Source organism: Stylophora pistillata, chromosome 2 (assembly GCF_964205215.1).
Source record: "Stylophora pistillata chromosome 2, jaStyPist1.2, whole genome shotgun sequence".
NCBI classification, from domain to species: domain Eukaryota; kingdom Metazoa; phylum Cnidaria; class Anthozoa; order Scleractinia; family Pocilloporidae; genus Stylophora; species Stylophora pistillata.
In genome coordinates, this window is record NC_142520.1 from 17,107,379 (window position 1) to 17,128,198 (window position 20,820).

A 20,820-nucleotide genomic window follows, 5' to 3' on the forward strand; every position below is an offset into this window, starting at 1 on the left:
TCAATTTTTGCTAATCATTGTAAAGAAGAAAGATCCTCGGGTGAGGGATCTTCCCTTCTTTTATGTTCTCGTTATAATTTTCGAGCTCTTCAATTGGCGAGTTTGGTTTTAATTTTTTTTATTAATTTTCAGAAACAAAACCGTCGTGTTTTCATAAAAAGGACTGAATTAAAGTGTGGAAATCTCGATTTATACACACTTATTGGACCTCTCAATTTTACCATGTCTCAGTTAACTGAATGTTGGGTACAGCGTTGAGGGACGTGGTCTTAGAAAGTTCCGATTACCCCTTTTCGAAACTTTTTCTCTTGTTCATTTTACTCACAGAAGTTTCAGCTCCGAAAGGCTGTCAAAAATTCCCTCTGTAAGACTTTTCAATTTGTTATTTGACAGATAGCTGGTTGGAAAGACAAGAAAACAAATTGCGTCCTGCTTTACCCTGTTATTTGTAAATCATAGTTAAAAATACATGCAGACGCTGGTCACCAAATTAAATGTGATCAAATGCAAAGAGTTGAATGTAGTCATGCATGTGCAAATAATAGGTGTATTCTAATTAAGAGGATGGAGCAGTTATTGCGATACATTCGTCTTACTTTTAATAAAAAGAAACAAGCAACTAACAACTTAAAACACTTCACAATACTCATAAGCTGCCTTGTGTTAGAAAAGAGGTGACGATAAAAGCTGAAAATCTTTCCCTTAGCTCAGCTACAAAGCTAATTTCCTGTAGAAAGCGTTTGTCAGTAACTTACAGTTCTTCCAGGCTTTTTAAGTCTTGCAATAATTTGGGAGGCAACTCAGTGAAATTGTTGTCTTGCAACCATCTGTGTTGAAGAAGAGAAATTGATGCAGTTTTATAGAGGAGCTTACAAATTGACCAGTCCTCTGGATGTATGTATGTGATAAGATATTAATGGGAAGTTTCACTAGCAACCTATGTGGCTTATTTGTTGCTGCTAAAAGGAATTCCAGGTGGATGGGATTCCTCTCCTCTGATCGGTGATCAGTGGATGAACTGGGAAAGTAAACTGTACGTGAGGATGGGCTGGTGTAAGTTGAAATAAAATCTTAAAATAGAATGTGTTGAGGCTAGTGATTATATTGAGGGAGCAACACAACACTTTCTAACTCAATACAATTAAAAAAAGAACTAAAACATAAAAAAAACAAAAACAATCACAAAGAAAATAAGAGCGCCTTTTTTTCAAGACCGCGTGAAAAGTGGCTCATCGACCGAAAAAATTACTATCCTCCTATCTCAATAAGAAATGCTTTATGGTGAACTTAGAAACGTGGTAAGGCTTTTTTCCCAGACTAGCTTCTTTATCCTAGAAACTTCCCGAAAACTGAAACGAGCGTCGGTAGCCGTAAAATAGCGGAAATTAGTGCCCTGAGTAGAGGCAAATGAACTTTGCTCATGAAAAGCGCAAAAGAAAGGAAGCGAGTATCAATTTGACAAATTTGTATAGGAGGGATTGAGGTATGGCCTAAGTCTAAAACGGGACCATTTCATTTAGTTTTGACATCACGGAACGCTTTTAAAAATCACTAGTCTTTCAAAATCCTACTATCGTATTTTGTAGCAAATTTCCAATCATTATCATTTTACACCATGCGGTATAACTCAGAATCGCTTCAGATTAAGCCCATGATAAGTGAAAATAATGTTGTTTTCGAGGATATAAAAGTTAATTTGGGGGTTTTCATTCCCGCACGGAAAAACCAGGCTGGACTTTGTGAAAATTGCAACATCGTCATTTTCGTTACGACATAGTCATTGCTTTAAAACTTGTTAACTTCGCAGCGAGGGATCTCATGTAGAGTTGAATGTAATAGTGACATTACCTAGAGGAGCCAATAAGGGGAACACAAGACAAAAAATAGCTATATAAAAAAGATTAGGGAAAGGATCAAAGTCAGAGTAAAGGCGAAACACAGGCAAAGTACGAAATGATTGGAATAGAAGAAAAATACCAAGTATGGAGCTGGAAACAGAAGGAAATAGATAGGGCGAACTAGACCTGAGGATAAATGTGTGACAAACAATGTGCCCTTTGAAATCACTACAACAAACAAAGAATCTTAGTTGAGTTAAGAACGTTCTTCCTAAATTGAGAATTCTGGCTACAAAACTCACGTGAATTAATTGGGCTGGAAACTGTTCTCAAATCAAAACAACTAAGTGGAGAAAAAAGGTAGTTCTTTTGATCCCTGAAAATTCAGCTGATACTGTTTCAGCTAATATCGTGCCGTAAAGTCATTTCTGAACACGTAAAGACTGTCGGGAATACCGATATTGAGGAGGAAATAGATTTTATTTTAGATCGAGCACCAATTCTTAACACACTTTCCAGCAATTAGATTGGATGGAGCGAGCGCAGATAGTATAAGTAGTATAAAGCGAGCGCAGCGAGGCCCGTACAAAAATACTGAGGGCCAATATTTCCCAATTCAACTCAAGCAAGCGATGTTACTTAAGAATTGTTTCATGCTTAGCATGCGTCTATCGAGTTATGGATGCACGCGGGAGTTTGGAGAGCCCGAGAGAAGCGTAAGAGTTGCTCGACGCGCAGCCGAGAGTAACTATAGCTTCTTGAGTGCTCTCCAAACTTCCCAGGTGTACCCATAATTCGATATGGGCACAGCTAAAAGTATGAGACAATTCTTTTATAACATACGAAAACAGTTTGGGCGCTGAATGACGTTTTTGTAATGTTTTTTTTTAAATGAAAGTTGCCCAAAAATGTTGGCGTCTCCGATTGTTTTGTTGATTTTGTAATTAAATGGTTTTCGGTAGAGTTAATAAATGTAACCAAAAAAAACCTCATCAGCAGAGACGTTTACCTTTAAAAGTCGCCACAGACCAATTTGTAGTCTTCTTAGTTCTTGCTGAATGTCTTTCAGCTAAAATTTTCTCCAGCTCCTGTTCCAATAAATTCGGGAAACGTGCCTGTTGTGTTTCGTTTTCGTAGTGCTTATTGGCTTGACTACTTGGGGGGAGGTCGAAAGCCAAAGAAAAGTTTGGTTGGTCTTCGATTTTCTTACATCGCTTTCCGGAACTCACACGACGGAAATTTTGCAGCTATTTTGAAACTGCACAAGTCATTTTATTGAGCACGGCCGTGCGTAGATAAATATTTTGTTCATGTTCACGCCGTAGGAATTAGATAGGACTAGCGCGCGCGCTATGTTATAATAAATATTTTATCATGGCGTTCGGGAGAACTTCTTTAATTTAAATTTCTCGACTTTCGCGAACAAAAATGTACGGCTTGTGACCCCTTCCGTGGAAATGGTTTGTATGGCAAAATCCAGACTAAGTAAGAAATAATCAGAATGCTCGGATTTACCTAAAGACTGTCCTGCCATATAGTAAGTTCTTAAAACCTTCAGGATCGAGGTATTTCCATTAATAGTTTATTTTCTCCCTGAGCATTTTTGTTTTAAAATACATGTCCTTAGCTTGCAACTTTTTACCTCGTGCTTGCGTTTCTCTGCTAGTCATTCATTGTAGAGAAAGTTTGTTTTATTTTTACAGGTGAGGTCGTTAACTCGATCGAATTAGTTTTGTTTAGCGTGCTAACTGACATTCCTTTTTTAGATTTTGACGTTCACAAAAATGTTGAATCAGTGTCAGTGACGTTATAAACCGATGAATCGCAGCTTCAACATTCGGGGTAACCTACAGACTTTTGACTGCCATCCTATGAACCTTACCTGGGTGGGGTGGGGAATTTGAGTCGAAAGCGTCAATTCTTTCCAGTGGAATGCTGGTGGTTTACCTTTTACTATGGAGGTACTTCAAGCGGATGGTTCAGAATATGGGATCTATAAGCAGTGGCGGATCCAGGGGGAGGGTCCCGGGGATCCGGACCCCCCTACCAGACCTGACGCTTATAACTTTAAGACTGAAATTCTAACATCGACAGGATCGTAGATCACTTTTTAACTGGCTGATTTTTTTAATGAAACGCGCGTGGCATTTTTCCACTAAACTAAACTCTAGGGATATTAAAAATTGGAAATGTTTTTGGGTACCCTTTTATGATCTGTTCGCCGCTGCTCGCAGAGCAGTATTTCCCGCGCCAACGGCGACCTGCGATTACAGATTGAGAAACACGTGGTCGTCTCTGTTTTCTTAGCTGGTCGACAATTATGGCGACAACTCGGCCGATAACCACGTTCTTTCAACCAGTCAAATCCATTGAAATTGAAAATGAAACAGTTAACGGTGAAGAAGCTCAAGCTGAACCCATGGAATTTGAAAACGGTAAGTTGTTTTAAGCTTCTATTCCATTTCCTGAGGAATGTTAGTGACTATGGTTTATAAGTAGGCATTTATACGTTTGTCGTTTTAGTTGAGATTTCTGATAATGATGCCGAAGTCTTAGTGGAAGGTCCAGTTTCAAGTGGTGTTATCCAAGGTAAATGCTGCATTGAGACTTTTTTTCGGCCAGGGTGCTAAGAATTAAATATTTAAACAAGCCTGAGGGAAAGAAAACTGACGCAACCAGTTATTTACAGACCCGGCGTCTGAGAAGAACTCAGTATTAAAATACATTTTAACTTATTACTGCATTTAGAAACAAATGACGCTGTTACTTAGGTACTTTTCGCTGCTTTATAGGTGACTACCAGCATCATGTTTACCTTATTATTATTGTATCATTATTTTGCGCTTTATCGAAAATGTTTTACATTTTCACTTCGGACTTAAAATCCAAACGCCGCATTTTGCAAGGCCGCTCAGGCTTGCGCTTGCTTTTCGAAATTTTGTCAAACGTGCATTTCATCGGTCTCTATACACATAAAAACCGCGTCCAAAACGAAACATAATAGAAAATAAATAGAAAAATGTACGGACAGCCTGCGTCTGCGGAAAAAGTTGAATGTAATTCAACTCTTATTTTCTGCAGACGCAAGCCATCACACGAAAAGCAAGTTAAATTCACGCCCATTGACGTGCGTAAAATTACGCGACAGTGAAAGTTCACTTTTAATTTCTCAGGAGATCTGTTATTTTTGCTTTGGTCAAAGAACACGACGATATCAGTTAAGTTTTGTTATCGATGCCAATCAATCTCGTAATCTTTTCAAAGCATTTCTTTCACTCTTCATACAGACAGCGTATCATGTAAAAGATTAGTTTTCAGTTTTCGACAAAGCGTTAGCTCCATAATTTGACAATTATAATTTCTCATCACAGCGTTACCAGATGAGCTTCTACGTGTCGTATTCAAGTATTTTAGTCTTAAAGAGATAATAAACAAGCTAAGGGTCGTATGCAGAAGATGGAGATGTATCTCTGAAAGTGACAAGTTGTGGACCAATGTTTGACTTGATGAATGGGGTATCACTCATTTAAGCGAGGATCAGTTAAAGACAACCATAAAGCACGCACAGGGTTTTAGAAATTTCTCAGTAGCCTAAATTGATGTTAAGAAACATCGATTCAAGGAGACCCAATCTACAGCTCATGCTATTTGTAACAGTCTATGTTTATCTCATGGACCTAACTATTTAAGTTTGAGTGGCCAGTTGGTGTCTAATCTGACCTTCTTGCAAGGCACGCGCCAGTTGGAGTATTTGATCCTAAATGATTGCATTGCGTTGAAGGACATATCCCCGATTTCTTTTTGTAAAAAATTAACTTTCCTTTCGCTAAACGGGGTAGTTATTCACGGGGGTAAGCTCTTGCAGTCTGTACTGCCGCTGTCAAATCTGTTTTTCCTCAGTGTAAAGGGAAGCGAGGTATCTTTAGAGTCACTTAAAGAAATGTGCAAAACACTTTGCAAGCTTTCCGTTCTCAACTTAGACCTCAATATAGCAAGATGATCAGAATTTTTATCCTTAGCAAGCGAATTTGATATCGCTGTCAACATTGCTTAATTAAAGGGAGCAGTAAGTCGACTCAGTTAAGAAACATTTATCAGATAAAGTAAACATTTGGCTTGTCAGTGTTCAGTTTTCATATCACAGTCTGTTAAAAATCAATTTGACGATTTATCAATAAACAACTTCCTTGATTTATAGGTGGTTCCAAATTTTCTTCCACTAATCAGCATATTGTATCCTACTTTGATGTCGGGGATATCCTAAGTGGCAAAGGTGGTCCAAGAACTCTTCAGTCCCACGAAAAAATTAAATACCTTAAGAACCATTTCACTACGCCTCCTTCATACGCAGGCTCTTTCTCTAAGACCGTGGTTAAGGGTAAAGACAAACATATCAGGAGGTTTGTGTCCCAGCCCTCATGGTTGGAAAAGTACACGTGGGTTGTAGATAGTCCTTCACAAACGGGAGGTTTCTTGCAAATATTGTGTAATGCATAATAATCCATCAGATCCTCGAGCACAGAGAAGGCCTCTAGTAACAACTCCATTCCAATAGCCAGAAAAAGCCACTATGAAAGATGGGGTACTTGAGCTTCATCAGAAAATGCAATGTCACCAGTTGGCACTTGAAGCAGGCATTGCCATAATCCGAAGTGTTCAAAAACCAAAGGAAACCTTGCCACTCAGGATCTCCACTCAAAACCAAGAGATGTTTGAAAAAAAACATGAACGCACTCAGAGCAATCATAAGCACCATTATATTGTGTGGCATAACATCCCTCTTAGAGGCCATCGAGATGACAGCACAAGCACGGCATCCAACAAAGGCAACTTTCATGCCATTCTTATGCTACTGGGCAACTCTAATAAAAGTCTTCAAGAACACTTACTTACTGGTGGGAGAAATGCTACAAGCACCTCAAAAACTCTACAAGAGTAAGTCATCCGCATCACTAGAGAGTATATTCGGGCGAAAGTTACACAGCCGATTCAGAAGGAAGACGCCTTTTTTCTCAATCATTGGTGATGAGGTAACAGATAAATACGTAAACCAAGAAATATTAAGTGTTTGCCTTAGGTTTTTAGATCTAAACAATGACGTTTTACCTAAAATCAAAGAAGTGTTTTTTTATACTTTGTTAACCTTGACAAAACAACTGGTGAAAGCATAGCAAACGCTATCTTGTCAAGTTTGGCCGAGAACAACATCGAGGTGACGTTTGCAAGAGGACAGGGCTATGATGGTGCCAGTCCCATGTCCTCAGAAGGATGTGGTGTGCAAGGAAGAATAAGGAGAATACCACCGATGGCACTGTACACCCATTGCAACAGTCACGTTTTGAATCTCAGTGTTGCAGCCGTATGGAGGTTAACTTCAGTCAGAAACATGATTGGAACCTTAAATGAAACTTTCCTTTTCTTTCATTTTTTCACCTAGAAGACAGCGATTTCTAGAACAATTTTTAGAGAAGTGTGGTTCTACTTCCAGAAAAGAGAGGTTAAAAGGCTTACGCAAAACGCGATGGGTGGAAAGACATGAATGTTACGAGACTTTCTACGAAATTTACGAGTACGTCTGCATAAGCTTGGAAGCGATAGTTGATCATGAGTCGCATCCTCATGTTTATTCATCGTTATCGTTCACGTGGGATAGGGAGACTAAAACTAAGGCACAAGGTCTTCTGGAAAATTCGAGGACATTGGGATTCATTGTCACCTTTTTTATCACAACGAATAGCCTTGGAACACTCAAACCGATTGCTGCTAAGCTTCAGAAGAAAGACCAAGATGTCTTCCAAGCGTATTCTATGATTGACGACAGTATTAAAGCAGTTTTCAGGGTGAGGTCAAACATAGAAAAGGAATGTCATGAATGGTTTGAAGACGCATCTAGACAGGCTGACAAGATTGGTGCTACATTCTCAGTGCCAAGAATCATTGGGAGGCAGGAACATAGGAACAATGCACCTAGCGTAAACCCGGAATCACATTATCGTGTTAACGTTGCCATACCTTTTATAGATCATTTATTGGAAGAAATGAGTTCAAGATTCCGCGAAGACAACAGGGCTGGGGCCGAAATTTTTTCCTTGGTTTCATCTGCCGAGGTGAAGCATGACAGTCTTCTTAATTTAGCAGAAAAGCTGCAATTTTGGCAACAGGGTTTACCTACATCGTCCTCTCTTCTTTCTGAGGTAAAGGAATGGCAATACTTTTGGAAACAGTACACACTCACTTTGCAGCTACCGGTAAATCTTATCGAGTGTGTAAAATATGCTGATGAAGATATGTACCCCAACATACAAGTTTTGCTTATTATTGGTTGTACCTTTCCAGTTAGCTCTGCCTAAGCTCAGCGTTCATTCTCTGGCTTGCGGCGAGTGAAGTCCTATCTCAGAAACAGGATGTCTGATGAGCGGTTGTCAGGACTTGCATTCATGTACCTACATCGTGACCTTGGCATTGATGTTGAGGAAATCTGTACAATCTTTGTAACCAAACATAGGAAGAGGATGTTCCGAGAGTACATCCCTTACGAGTAGAATCCAAGTAAACGGAAAGCGACTATGGAATTATAACGTGCAACCGCGACTGGTGGGAGGGGGTGTGGGGGGTGTGGAGGATAAGTAATTTGCCTCAAGAGTCCAATAGTCCTTTCTGAACCAAAGTTTGGATCCCACCAATCAAAAATTCCTGGATCTGCCCCTCATAAGGCCTCGGTTTTGGAGCTTGAATAGTCAAATCAATTGGTGATCGTGCCTTTTACAACAGATGTGACACTGTAATGAGGATCTCAATGGAAATGCTATTATTTTTTCGAATACATTATTTTTAGGACTCATGATTAACATTTGTCAATGTTTACGCCTAAAGGCTATTTTTTTCCGTTTTACGGCTAATAGCTAACCCCATTGAGAACCACAAAGAACTAACACCTGGGCATGGCATTTGAACATGAGGGCTGAAAACAATCTTCAAAAGTCAGAATTTCTGAGAGGAGGCGATGTTGAAGCTTTGAATTGATCGACGCATCATTTTTTTCTCCCAGCATAATACTTTCGCTATCTCTAAACCTAACGATGTCATCTGTTTGATGATAATCACCGAGAAAAAACGTGCCACAGTGTATTATTTCGCTCACGACTGATTCTAGTGATTTTACGTTAAAAATAGGTAACCTGATAAGTTCTCAACGAGGTGGGGTCGAGTCTCATACAGTTGCATCTCAGTGAAACACTCTTCCTAGGTATCATATTCAATATTTATCTGATGAAAAAGTCTTTTAAAGGTGTTATTCTCGTGGCCGAAAAAACCGTAAGAAGGAAACAATCCCATGTGTAGGAGGCGAAGGAGACGAGGGCGAAGGAGACGACATTTCTTTCAGAGGATGCGACTAATGTCTCGACAATTGGAGAGGATGCGATGGATTGTAAATATTTCGACCTTGCGTGACAAACGCTTAAGTATGTTGAATTCATAATAAATTCGAATTGCTTCCCGTAATCAACGTCTTCGGCAAAGAACGCTTCACCTGCCGTTATAAATGATTGAATTGTCCTCTTTGAAGTCATAATGAAGCTCAAGTTTACCCCAGAACTTTCTCAAGACTTATAGGTGTTCGAGTACGCAACGAAAAACAGACGCCCTCCGCCAGCTTAATGAATGTGTTATTGTAAACAGTTCCGCCATGGAAAATGGATGAGAATTTGAAGCAAAAGCAGAAATAAAAACCCATCTTCCGTAGTTAGCATATCAAGGCTAGCTTACTGGCTGTGTTTTCACTAGGCCGATTAACTAGCTGAACATTCATTCTAGGTTTTTGTTTACAAACCGACATTTACTAGTTAAACTTGACATCCGATTTCACTGTGAAATTTAAGCCGTTTACTCGGAATATTCAAATTACAAAAGCGCCCCACTTTGAAAAAATGGCGGGAGACGAAACATTTTTAATGACCTCTCTTGTGCTGATTCTCGCCATATTTCTTCGAAGGAGACGACGTTTCTTTCAGAGGATGCGACTAATGTCTCGACAAATGGAGAGGATGCGATGGATTGTGTTCATTCCGACAATCCAGCGGTAAAACACCCGCTATCGCTCAAAAGCGGGTACTGCTGGTTCTGCATACGCTCCCATGAGGTAGGTAAGGTCCTGACCGAGGAACTGAAGGATCTAATGAGGCCGGCGGAATTGTAAATTGGAAAGGGAAGGTATTACGATTGAATTCGTCCCCCATTTCAAAACCAAAGTGAACCACGAGGTAAGCGCGAGCGACTGGAAAATATTTGGCAGTTAACGATTTGGCAGACATCTGTCACTAACGGAAGTGTGATTTGCTGCGGTTTTTACTGGGACAAGTTATACCATCTTGTTAAGAACATTAGCCAGAAGGCTCATTTTTTGATTGATTATTGATTAGCTCACTAATTTCAGAATGATCTTAGATAGCCACATAGTTACAATGCTTATCTGTTTTTCTGTATTTATTATTGGTTTTGTAATCGGACCTTTCAGCGTCACCACGCGCATACAAAAGGCAAGTTTAGCGTCCCTTTAATCAGTTCTTCGTAAGTTTTGAATAGCCTTGGTAAACTTTCGCCCTTTCGTTTTCTCAACCTCTGGCACAAGCGGGACCGATATGTAATTACCTTTGTAACTTTGTTTTTTCCTTTCCAGTCTTTTCAGTGTTGGGCCACAATATACAAACAAATATTGCAATGATCTGTATAGATTTAAGATTTAAAGGCCAAATTCGTGCCAATTTGCGAGTCAGCGAACGCTTATCATTTAGATAGAGCAATGGGCTGTTTATCAGTCATCAAAACTCTTTTAATTTGTTTCCAAACTTTTTTTCTGCCCTACTTGTAGACTTTAGAGGCCAGTATTTGACACGCGATTCTTTGATCATGTATTCCGCGGCTTTTCGTTAGATTGATAGAACTTCGTTCTATTGTTGTTTCAGTTTACGATCGATCGTTCGATAGATTGATTGACTGTGAGAATAATCGTTATTTTCGTCATTGATTGTGGTTCGTGGTCGAATGCCTTTCAAGAATAAAGATTCGTGCAAACAGTCAACTTTGGTTTGTCATTTCTATCAGTAAAATAGTTCCAAACACCTCGTTAACCGCGTTTTGGAGCGACACGCCTTTGAACTTGAGAATTTAGATTTTGGTCGCCGTAAACGCTACACATCTCGCGAGGTAGGATAACTCTGAAGGAATTTCTGTTCATAAAATCCCTTGTTTTTTCAAGTGAAAACAGCTTGCATTTTGAACTCGCTGTTTTCACTGAACTTCCGGACTTTCCGACTTTAACTAGTCAAACTTGTCCTCTTGAAAACACAACCACTGTATTGATTTCTTGATCAACCACAGTGCTAATTACTTCTATAATGTGCTTGGAATTCCGAATTTAACCACGGGGTGCCTAGTTAGATTACGTTGTAACATAAATGACGATGTTGCGATTTTCCCAAAGTTCAGCCTGGTTTTTCCGTGCGGGAATAAAAGCCCCAAATTAACTTTTCTCTCCTCGAAAACAATTTTCTACTATCTTTATTTATTTATTTGTTTAATCTTTATTTAAACACGATCAATTCATCAGCCTATAAAAAATACATATCACATACGCTAAGATATTTAAAATTAAAATTACATACTACATGCTGCGAAGTTAGTAAGTTTCACAGCAATGACTATGTCATAACGTAAATGACGATGTTGCAATTTGCACAAAGTTCAGCCTGGTTTTTCCGTGCAGGAATGAAAAGCCCCAAATTAAACATTATATCCTCGAAAACAACACTTTTTCAAGTTATCATGAGCTTAATCTGAAGCGATTCTGAGTTATACCGCATGGTGAAAATTATAATTGAAAATTTGCTACAAATTGCGGTAGTGGGATTTTGAAATACTAGTGATTTTTAAAAGCGTTCCGTGATGTCAACATTAAATGAAACCGTCCCGTTTTAGACTTAAGCCTTAGCTCAATCCTTCCTATACAAATTTTTCAAATTGATACGAGTTTGCTTTCTTTTGCGCTTTTCATGAGCAAAGTTTATTTTGCCTCTACTCAGGGTACTGATTACCGCCATTTCACAGCTACCGACGCTCGTTTCAGTTCTCGTCAATTTTCCAGGATAAAGAAGCAAGTCTGGGGAAAAAACCCTCACCGTGCTTCCAAGTTCACTGTAAGGTATCTCTGCGCAAAAAAAGGGGGTTTTCAATTTTTGCGATTATGTGCCACATTTTTCGACTTTCACTCGGTCAATTTAAACATTCACTCTTAAAGGAAAATATGTGTCCTCTAACTGTGGATACCCAGAGGCGATAATGGAAAAGAATGGAATAAAATAGAAAAAAAAATTAAAGAGGAACAGAACGAACGAGGGAGAGGGAGTGGAACTACTGCGATGTTGATCATGTTTCAAACCATACGTTACAAAACAATATAATTCGATTCCATGCAATGCAAAGCGAGCAATCAAGTCCTATGTACTTAAGTCCTATGTACTTATTCACTGAGAGGGAGCTCGAGATCACGGCGTAAGGACCGAGTGGAGCGGGTCGTGTCAAATGATAAAACAAAACTTTAGCCATTCAGTTTCAACAAACCGATAATACAACCTGATGCAATGTAAAGATTTCTTATCAAGCCCAGCTCTAAAATGTGAAGCAATTATTTGTTCCTGAAAATGTCGTGATCAAGTCTCTCGAGATGAATAATTTGAGGAAACTGTCATTTTAGTCTAGTCGAAATTTAAAACCTGCGTTAACTTTTATAATTTGAATAATTGCAAAATGTTATCAGTTCTGTTTTTTATCTGTTTCCGTATTATTTCATGTGATCAGTCACAAAACATGCCTTAATACATCGCGATTCAGCAGTAGGAAATGATAAACTGTTACCATGCATAATTTTGATTTTGGGAAAAAGAATGCCTTTAAGAAAAAGTATTTATGTCTGTCACTCGATCATATTACAAAAAGAACCTGAGGTACTACATTGGCTGAGCTCTGTTTACTAGGTAATGTAAGATAGATACCATATGGATCAAAATGGCTATGGGAACAGCCCATAGCCACTGGTAATAAACAGAATCACATAGTCACTATATACAAAACAAGTTTATAAAAAATACTTTCACCACACTGGCGACGTAAAAATATTCATCCCAGTAAAGGTGAAGGCAAAAAAAGGCCCAATAAAAGAACATGAGGATAAGGCGAGGGAAGTGGGTGGGTAAACGTTTCCACATCCTTTCATACTGAAGAATAGCACATAATTCCACTCCAAAAGTGATCGGCAGCGCGTTCTATAAAAAGGTACAAAGAATCTCCCCTGACCACTCTCCCTGTTCTGAATTGATTATTACTCATGCATGGGCAAAGGTCATATCAACTAATTGATTAACAATCCTTCGCGGGTAAGGACATAAAAATTCTATTCGTAAACAAATATTTCATTTATAAATGTACTTACAGCTCCTTTAGCACGGCCAGGTTTTCGAAGGCACTTTCATTTAATCCTTTCATGTCGTTGTCATTCAGGCGTCTGCGTTATTTATCATATAAACTGATTAATATAAATGAGATACAACTTAAGTGTATCTTTCCAGGTGGGGGATCACTTTCCAGGGCTTTTGTCACTGACAGTTCCTGATGTTTTGACAATCAAGCAAAAGTCAATAAGATTTGTTTGCATAAACTTCATTCTGTGCATTCATCAAACCACAACACAATATGAGTACATTATAGAAATAAACTGTTTCGTTTTTAGTTGAATTATGTTGATAATTAACGAAGACTAAATTGATGAAAATCATTTCATAAAGACACCAGATGATGACTGCCATACAGAGCGTGAATCTAATGAACGACCAGTTCTGGACCATTATCGCACGGCTGTTTCGCCGTGGAAACTTAGTTCGCGCATGCGCTCTACAAGAAACATCGAGTTAATTATCACTTCTCTGGTTAATACCAAATTATGCATTTGCATAAATCTGGCGTCCATGGCAACCCGTCAGGCTAAGGTCTAGTTTAGCCCATGAAATCTTGCTGTATTTGTAATGTTTGCGAGTGAAATTTAGCACGACAGAAGCATGCACATGGACGAGGCACTTGCTGTCGAAAATTTGGGTAAAATCGGTTAAATTCTGCCTGTGTTCGACGAAAACGCGTTGCTATCGTGGAGCCCAACAAGCACACCCTATGAAATCGACTGAAAACTTTGAGTCCATTCAAGGCGCTTTTAATATGTCAAGATCGGCCGTTATGCGACTCCATTTTGAATTTCGGAGGTACTGAATTTCGAGCGGAAAATCTAGTTTTGGTTCCAAAGAGTGCGGTCACACTTTTATTCGTACAATAGAGAACTTAGCAAATAAGTTACACTAGATTTACATATATAGTACACGTTCTTAGTCAATGAACCAATACATTGCCACTGTAAAGAGAAGCGTTTTACTCGTTCGCTCTTCGTTTTAAATTTCTCTCTTTAGGTTTGGGAGCTTTCCCTGCTAATTCTGGATTTGACGTAATCTCGTGTCCTTTTTCTTCACATCGTCAAAATGCTGAGACTGGGTTTTGAATTCGGAGTGTATTTCTTCAATCCCTTGTTAACAATAGAATCCAAGACCCATGTGACATTGTCGAAGGAAAGGGCACACATGTTCTTGTAGCATATATAGCTTTGGTGTGATCATCATGTTTGGGAATTTTTTGCTAATGAACTGAAGAAATTTGTGATGTCTTCATCTGCAACAAGAACACAAGAAACGGGAGAACAGTGAGACATGATTGTAACGATGCTGTGATGTCATATGCCCTTCGGGCATGCGCAGTAGAATGAAAGGGTATCCCGGATTTGGTCGTTGTTGTATTACGCCTAGTAATGGCGGGCTTTTATGAGACTTATTAAATACCGTTGTGTTGCCATCGTTCTTGTACCCGTTTGGACTACGCTACAATGATCCTATTATTTTATTCATGTTTTCCATGAAAGGCAGTTATTCTTTCACTTACCTAGCTTATCAATCTTGTCATCAATGAGCTATTTTAGGGTAGAAGTTGTTTTACCTTGCAGCAAGTGTGTACATGGTTGCAAATTAATGATTTTCGTTGTTAAGCTTGTCTATCCACGTTCATTTTCTTAAGAACCTCATCCAAATGAATTGGTAGTGGTCGATTGGCTTTCTCAAAGGCAGCCAATTACATTTGTTCATCTGCTGCCTTTTCCTATAATGTTGAGATAGTACTATTGAAATATGAACTACTTTACGTACTGTTCAGTAGCTATAATTTGATGGGTTGTTAAATTGATTTGTGCTAATGTAATATTATAAATCAATAAACTATAACACAAAATCATAGCTTCCTTCACTAAAAAATTAAGATAGGTTTGAACCATGTGTGATGGAATTGGAGGATTGTACAGCTATCATACTGGAAAACACAAATTGAGAAAAGGTAATCTCTTCCTCTGCATTTCTTAGCAGTTTGTCTATTTCTTCCTGTTTTAGTGTAAAGTAGGCTGGCATAATATTTACACTAGAATGCAGACTTTGTAAATTCAGCAACTCCTGTGAATAGTAAATAAATTATTTTACCTTTGTCCAATTCAATGTCCAGCAGCTTCTCATGAATCACTTTGTGATAAAACTTTTGTTGACTTGTAACAGAGCCATCTGCTACAAACTTGTCATAATCCTCTTGAATGTTTTCAAGGGTTGGGAGTTCAGTATGTCCATGTTCATGGCAAGAGACTTCCATCATTTTGGGATTTATCTTGCACCAATGACATAAATACTTGCCTGCAAATTTATTTAAAATGGTGAAAACCTGTTTCACAGAAATAGTAATGTACAGTACAGGCTACATTTAAGTTCTTTTAGTTGACTGCTCAGTCATAGTTATTAGTATGCATGAATTATTGTCTAGATCATACCTGAGGCACCAGATGTTCCAAATATCTTACATAGGAATTCAGTCACCAAACAGGAAAACACTTTCTTTTCACCTTAGAAGTAGGCGAAATGAAAAGAAAAATTTAGTCAAAATTATGCTATTTCTAGTCTCTATCATCTAGACTAATTAAAAGTGTGATACATTTTTTGTTACTGACCCCCAGGTTGTTTCTTTCAAGGTGTTTACTTATTCTTTATATTTCATTAAGGCTGTCTTTATATTGGCCCACTATCTTTTGCATGGAACATAGCAAAGAGAATGCCATTGTCTGGACCGATAGATCACGTACCTCTTTGAAAATTGGGCACATATACTCATGCTTGATGTTTTCAACAAACTGTTTTGGGTAAAGAGGTTCTGATCCTCAATTACTTGGTAGATTCTTACCTCCTTAGAAAATTAGAACTTGGCTGGGTGGTTGAAAGCTTAAAGTACTAGACATCCGTTCCACCATTTCTACTTGTTCCTTGGGTCCAGCAGAGTCCTCTTTGAGTCTAACTCCAGGTTTACTCGTCTTCTTCCTACCAGGTTTCTGATGATCTTCTAAGGAACTACAGATCTTATAATTTCAAGTTCGTTTGTGTGGAGGCCACACATTGATTGCAAGGCATGTGCCTCTTAGAGAAAGTTGTAGTACCTGTGGCAGAACTTAGGCGGGCACATGTCAAGGTCATGTTTACAAACTTTGACACCAAAGGCTGTAAAAATTATCTCTATCTTATCAGCGCAGAGAAAACTGTTCTCGTATATTTTACCTTCTACAATCGCTGTCCACAAATTCGGCAAATTTTGTGCAATATTTTTCAATGTTCAAAGAGACTAAAGGTAGCCATGTACATGTGTAATCAAACCGACTCCTAAATTAAACCTGGATGTGAGCAACGCAATACTAAATTGACTCAAGAAATGTTTCGAAATTCCTTTTTGTGACTTTCTTGCTTCAGAAGGGTACACCCTTTGGGTTTTTTCCTTGTTTCAGGAAGGTGTGTCTATTTATATCTCTCGATCGGTTCTTCAGGGGAGCGGGAATATTTGAAATCTTGTGTTATTGCTAGTAGTACGTTCCATTTGAAGAGGAAGGGAATACTCACAGTAAACCATGAGAATCATGCCAAGAAGAACGATTTATCCACCAGATCAAAGAAAAATAGTTAGATATAATTCAAAGGTTTGTCCCTGATCGTGATCGAAATCTCCACCGAAAGAAACGTCTTGTCCGGTGCTTTCACTATTTCTCTAGCTTCCCGTGACAGATCGATGACGTACAGTTTTTGGGAAGGATATCACACGCATGTAGCGCTACTTTCTTGCACGTAATAGATGTCTGTGGATATTTTAGCAGTTTTTCATACATCTTGTATTCTTTACTTAGCCCATGGGTGAGCATGATTGTATCAAAAAGATAATTGGCGTAGTTTAAGGGAATTTGTTCGAGGTCAAAGAGGAAATGGACGCCATATTTAGTATTTCGGTGGTGTAGAGTAATCGTGGATTACACTGCTCAAAACAATTCGGATTAAAACGTCTCGGTACAGAAACTTGCTGCAAAGGAGAGATATAAAGCCAGAGTTGTTTCTTTATTGACTGAAAAATTCGAATCAATCAGAATCTTGCCCGAAAATAAGAAGACCTCTAAGAGGTGATAAATCATTTCGCGTCAGAACAAGGTGCCCTTCAGCCGTCTTATAGTTGACTATCCCGCACACGCATCATTTCTTAGGCGAATATTAACCAGAGAAGCAAAAAACGATGCATCCGCATAAGCTAGCTATTTCCTTGGACTAAGCGCATATACTTCTTGTGACTTAGTTATCAGTGGTCTCTTTCTTGTTGAGCCGTTCAGCATTCATTTTCAGCGGTTTCAAATTGAAAATGTAAATCTGACATGCGCGAACTAAATTTCCACTGGCTGGCGTTTTGAAACAGTCGTGTATCGGATTGTAGAACTTCAAGTCAGCAGTGTGACAGTCGATGTCAGAGTACATTTTTGATATAAGGTCTGAGTTGATGAAATGGAACGAGGAATCTGATATACCTGTCACGACTCCTTCAATACCTGCACTTGTATCAATTTCAGACAAGAACATTAAGAGGCTTTTAGAGCTGTTGTGCAACAAAAATGACACATCTTGGCTGCTCTTCCAGAAAGATATGACAATATATTATGTACCACTGAATCAGTAGAACTCTTTGTTTGTCTCGACATGAGATTAGCGGGTGTCAGAGTTAGCTGCATCACCAGAATCGGGAACATTTCGAGCCCGTTACGAAATGTCAGCGGTATGTCGTATTTCAGACAATTCAATATGGTGGCAGTGGAAGTGAAGTGAACACGTAATTTTCTATTCTCGTAAAACCCCGCCAGAGAAAGGCCTGGTACTTTAATATCCCAGGAAACCAAAGGAGACGTCAAAACAAGGAAAATGCGGCCAGATTGTGCAATTACAGGGACTTGTATCTTTCGTGTTCTTCCTTCCTAAAATTTGGAGTATTTAAAAAGGGTGTATTGGGTTTTTGAGCATTGTGAAAATACGAAGAGTCCTTTGGCTCAAGCTAAATTTGTGGGCCAACATATCCGAACGTTTACGAGCGATTTAGTTGAGCAAACCTCTGCAGAATGCACATCGAACCACACAGTTACGAATCTTCACAAGGTTGTTCCCAAGGCAAAAGAATAGTAACACCTAGTCGAAGCAGATTTTAAGAGTTTGTATGGGAAAATGGAGTCAGAATTATGAGTTTACTTGTAGACCTTGAGAAAAAGCAGGCTTGAATTTCAGTATTTTTTTTTGGTAGCGATGGACACTTTAACCGATGGAGGCTGCATTTCCAACTACGCAGCGAAAGAATATCTCATTCTTATACGGCTATTTAAAAAGAAAAATTCTTTTCCCGTACGTTTCCTTTTACTGTACATGTTTCGGCGCCATTTTGCTTGTAACACGAGAACCGCCTCCCCTATATTATCCCAAATTTCTGGCAATGAGGGAGAATTCGTTGTATTTGATTTGCTTTTTAGTGCAAAGTCTGAAATCAAATAAGCAAGACCTTTTTTTATTAATCTTTGAAAATGGATTCCAAGGTAGCTTTACGTACCTAAATAAAACATATGTCCCACTCCTCGGTAATCCTGAGTTAAAAAAATGGTAGATGCCAACAAATCTTACTTACAAAATCTTCAACAATGTGTTCTTGTCAAAGATTCCCTGGGGCAGGCTATGCAGTTGCATTTCAGACAGGTACCTATTAATAATTCAGACAGGTACCAATTAATAATTCAGACAGTTACCTATTAATATAGCCCAAAGAGGGTTGCATAGCATACAAAACAGCTACAATACACTTCCAAATCACTTATTTCTAATTTTGAGGTGTAACGTTAAGGATTTAACTACTGACTCAATTGCGTTTTTAATTCAATTTTTTTTTTCAATTATTACTTAATAAGCTGTAATACATCCTTTTAATGTATCCAATAACAGTAAGTAAGTAAGTAAGTAAGGACTTTATTTATAGAGGGGGACACGTAACAGCTGAAAAGCTGACAAACCTGTGGCCCTCTAACTAGATTATACAGCATTACAAAAAACTGATAAATAAATAAATATATAAATAATTACAAAATTCTATGATAGAAATAGCAGGATATATTAAAAATATTCAGAAAGATAAAATTAATTTATAAAAAATTAAAATTAGATAATGTGCTATTGCTTAATATTGTTTCAAAGTTGTCCAGGTTTTTATATGAGCTTATAAAATGCTTTTTCACAGCTGTTTTGAATAGTTTTATACTAGGCTTATTTTTGATATCATGGGGAAGGCTGTTCCATAACTTAACTACAGTGAATAACACTTGTCAAGTTGGTCGCGTAGTTGTTCTTTTTAGGTAAGATAATTGAATTGTTTGTAAAGCTATGACCGTCACTCAGTGCAAATTACAACTAAAAGTTACATTTTGAAGCATAGTAAATCTCACGCTTTTCCGAGCCAAAAGAACTTGCAAAGAAGCATGAGTCCTCCAGCGGAGGACATTTGCAGCAATTTAAAAAATTTAAATTAAAAATTTAATTAATTCATGACGCTTTTTGAAGATTGATAAGCGTATCACTAGAAAACCATGGGGAAAATTGAAATAATGGCAGGAACAAGGGAGCCCGAGCATATAAGAGACTGAACACAGAGAATAGGATCACAAACCCCTTTCCCTTAAAGAATAAAAAAAGGTCTTCAAAATTTCCCTTGGCTAGGTATGAGTGGTACCTCAGTGAGCTTTGCACTCTATTTTCTCTTGCCATTGCGTGGACTAGATATTGGATAATTGTATTAATCACCGGCATCATAGTTATAATCATTCTAATGGTCGTAACCTTTAATTTTTTGCAAACTGACAGATAAAGACTCTAATACCCTGCTATTAGGACCAGTTATATTTTGTTATTTTGTTATTTGGACCAGGATAAGAAATAAAACAAACAATTCAGTGACGATTAACAGGCGTATAAAACACAAGATAAAATTGTTCTCGAGGCCATAATGTTTTTCTGATAGCCTAAACAATAGGAAAAATTATAGCAATTTTCGGAGAGACAATTGGACAACTCTGTTTTCTGGGAAGCTTATGAAAAAGTTACAGAAGCTTAGCAAGCTGTAATCTCATCATACTTTCCATCATATATATTTTTTCTTTTTTCTTCAGTAGAAAAACTATTTTGAACCACCGACTTTACGCTAATCTTTATTTTTAACTTTTCCATGACGTCCCATTATAAACATTGCATAGTGAATGCCAGCAGCAAACAAACGAGTCTCCATATTTATTGACAATACACTCTCACGGGGCACTTGGATGTCGAGAAGTTGGCCCTTAGTAGCCTAGCTGCATGCTCCTTACTCTAATAGTGCCTAGAATGTTTGTTCTTTTATGTTGTACAGCTAAGATTGCCAACGTTTATCATAGACATAACCAACCAGGAACGTTCTCATTGTACCTTCATATTTTTTCGCACCT

At 38.3% G+C, this 20,820-nt stretch overlaps 1 protein-coding gene across 1 annotated transcript; it reads right to left on the minus strand.

The window, feature by feature from the left end:
* Positions 1–321: 321 nt before the first annotated feature.
* On the minus strand, positions 322–19,039 carry LOC148737445 (uncharacterized). The gene is made up of 4 exons (XM_088748314.1): positions 18,981–19,039; positions 13,324–13,395; positions 756–827; positions 322–397 (listed from the first exon to the last, which is right to left on the minus strand). Exons 1-4 carry the CDS (start codon positions 19,037–19,039, stop codon positions 322–324), a joined length of 279 nt encoding a protein of 92 aa, XP_088604440.1.
* Between the last annotated feature and the right edge of the window lie 1,781 nt (positions 19,040–20,820).

Bases quoted from the DNA above. Each gene is read 5' to 3' on its own strand.
- LOC148737445 (XM_088748314.1), bottom strand. From the start codon at position 19,039: ATGCAACTGCATAGCCTGCCCCAGGGAATCTTTGACAAGAACACATTG. The intron at 13,396-18,980 runs GTAAGTAAGATT...TAAATAACGCAG, and splicing joins AACACATTGTTGAAGATTTT to ACGCCTGAATGACAACGACA. The intron at 828-13,323 runs GTAAGTACATTT...TCTTCAACACAG, and splicing joins CTGGCCGTGCTAAAGGAGCT to ATGGTTGCAAGACAACAATT.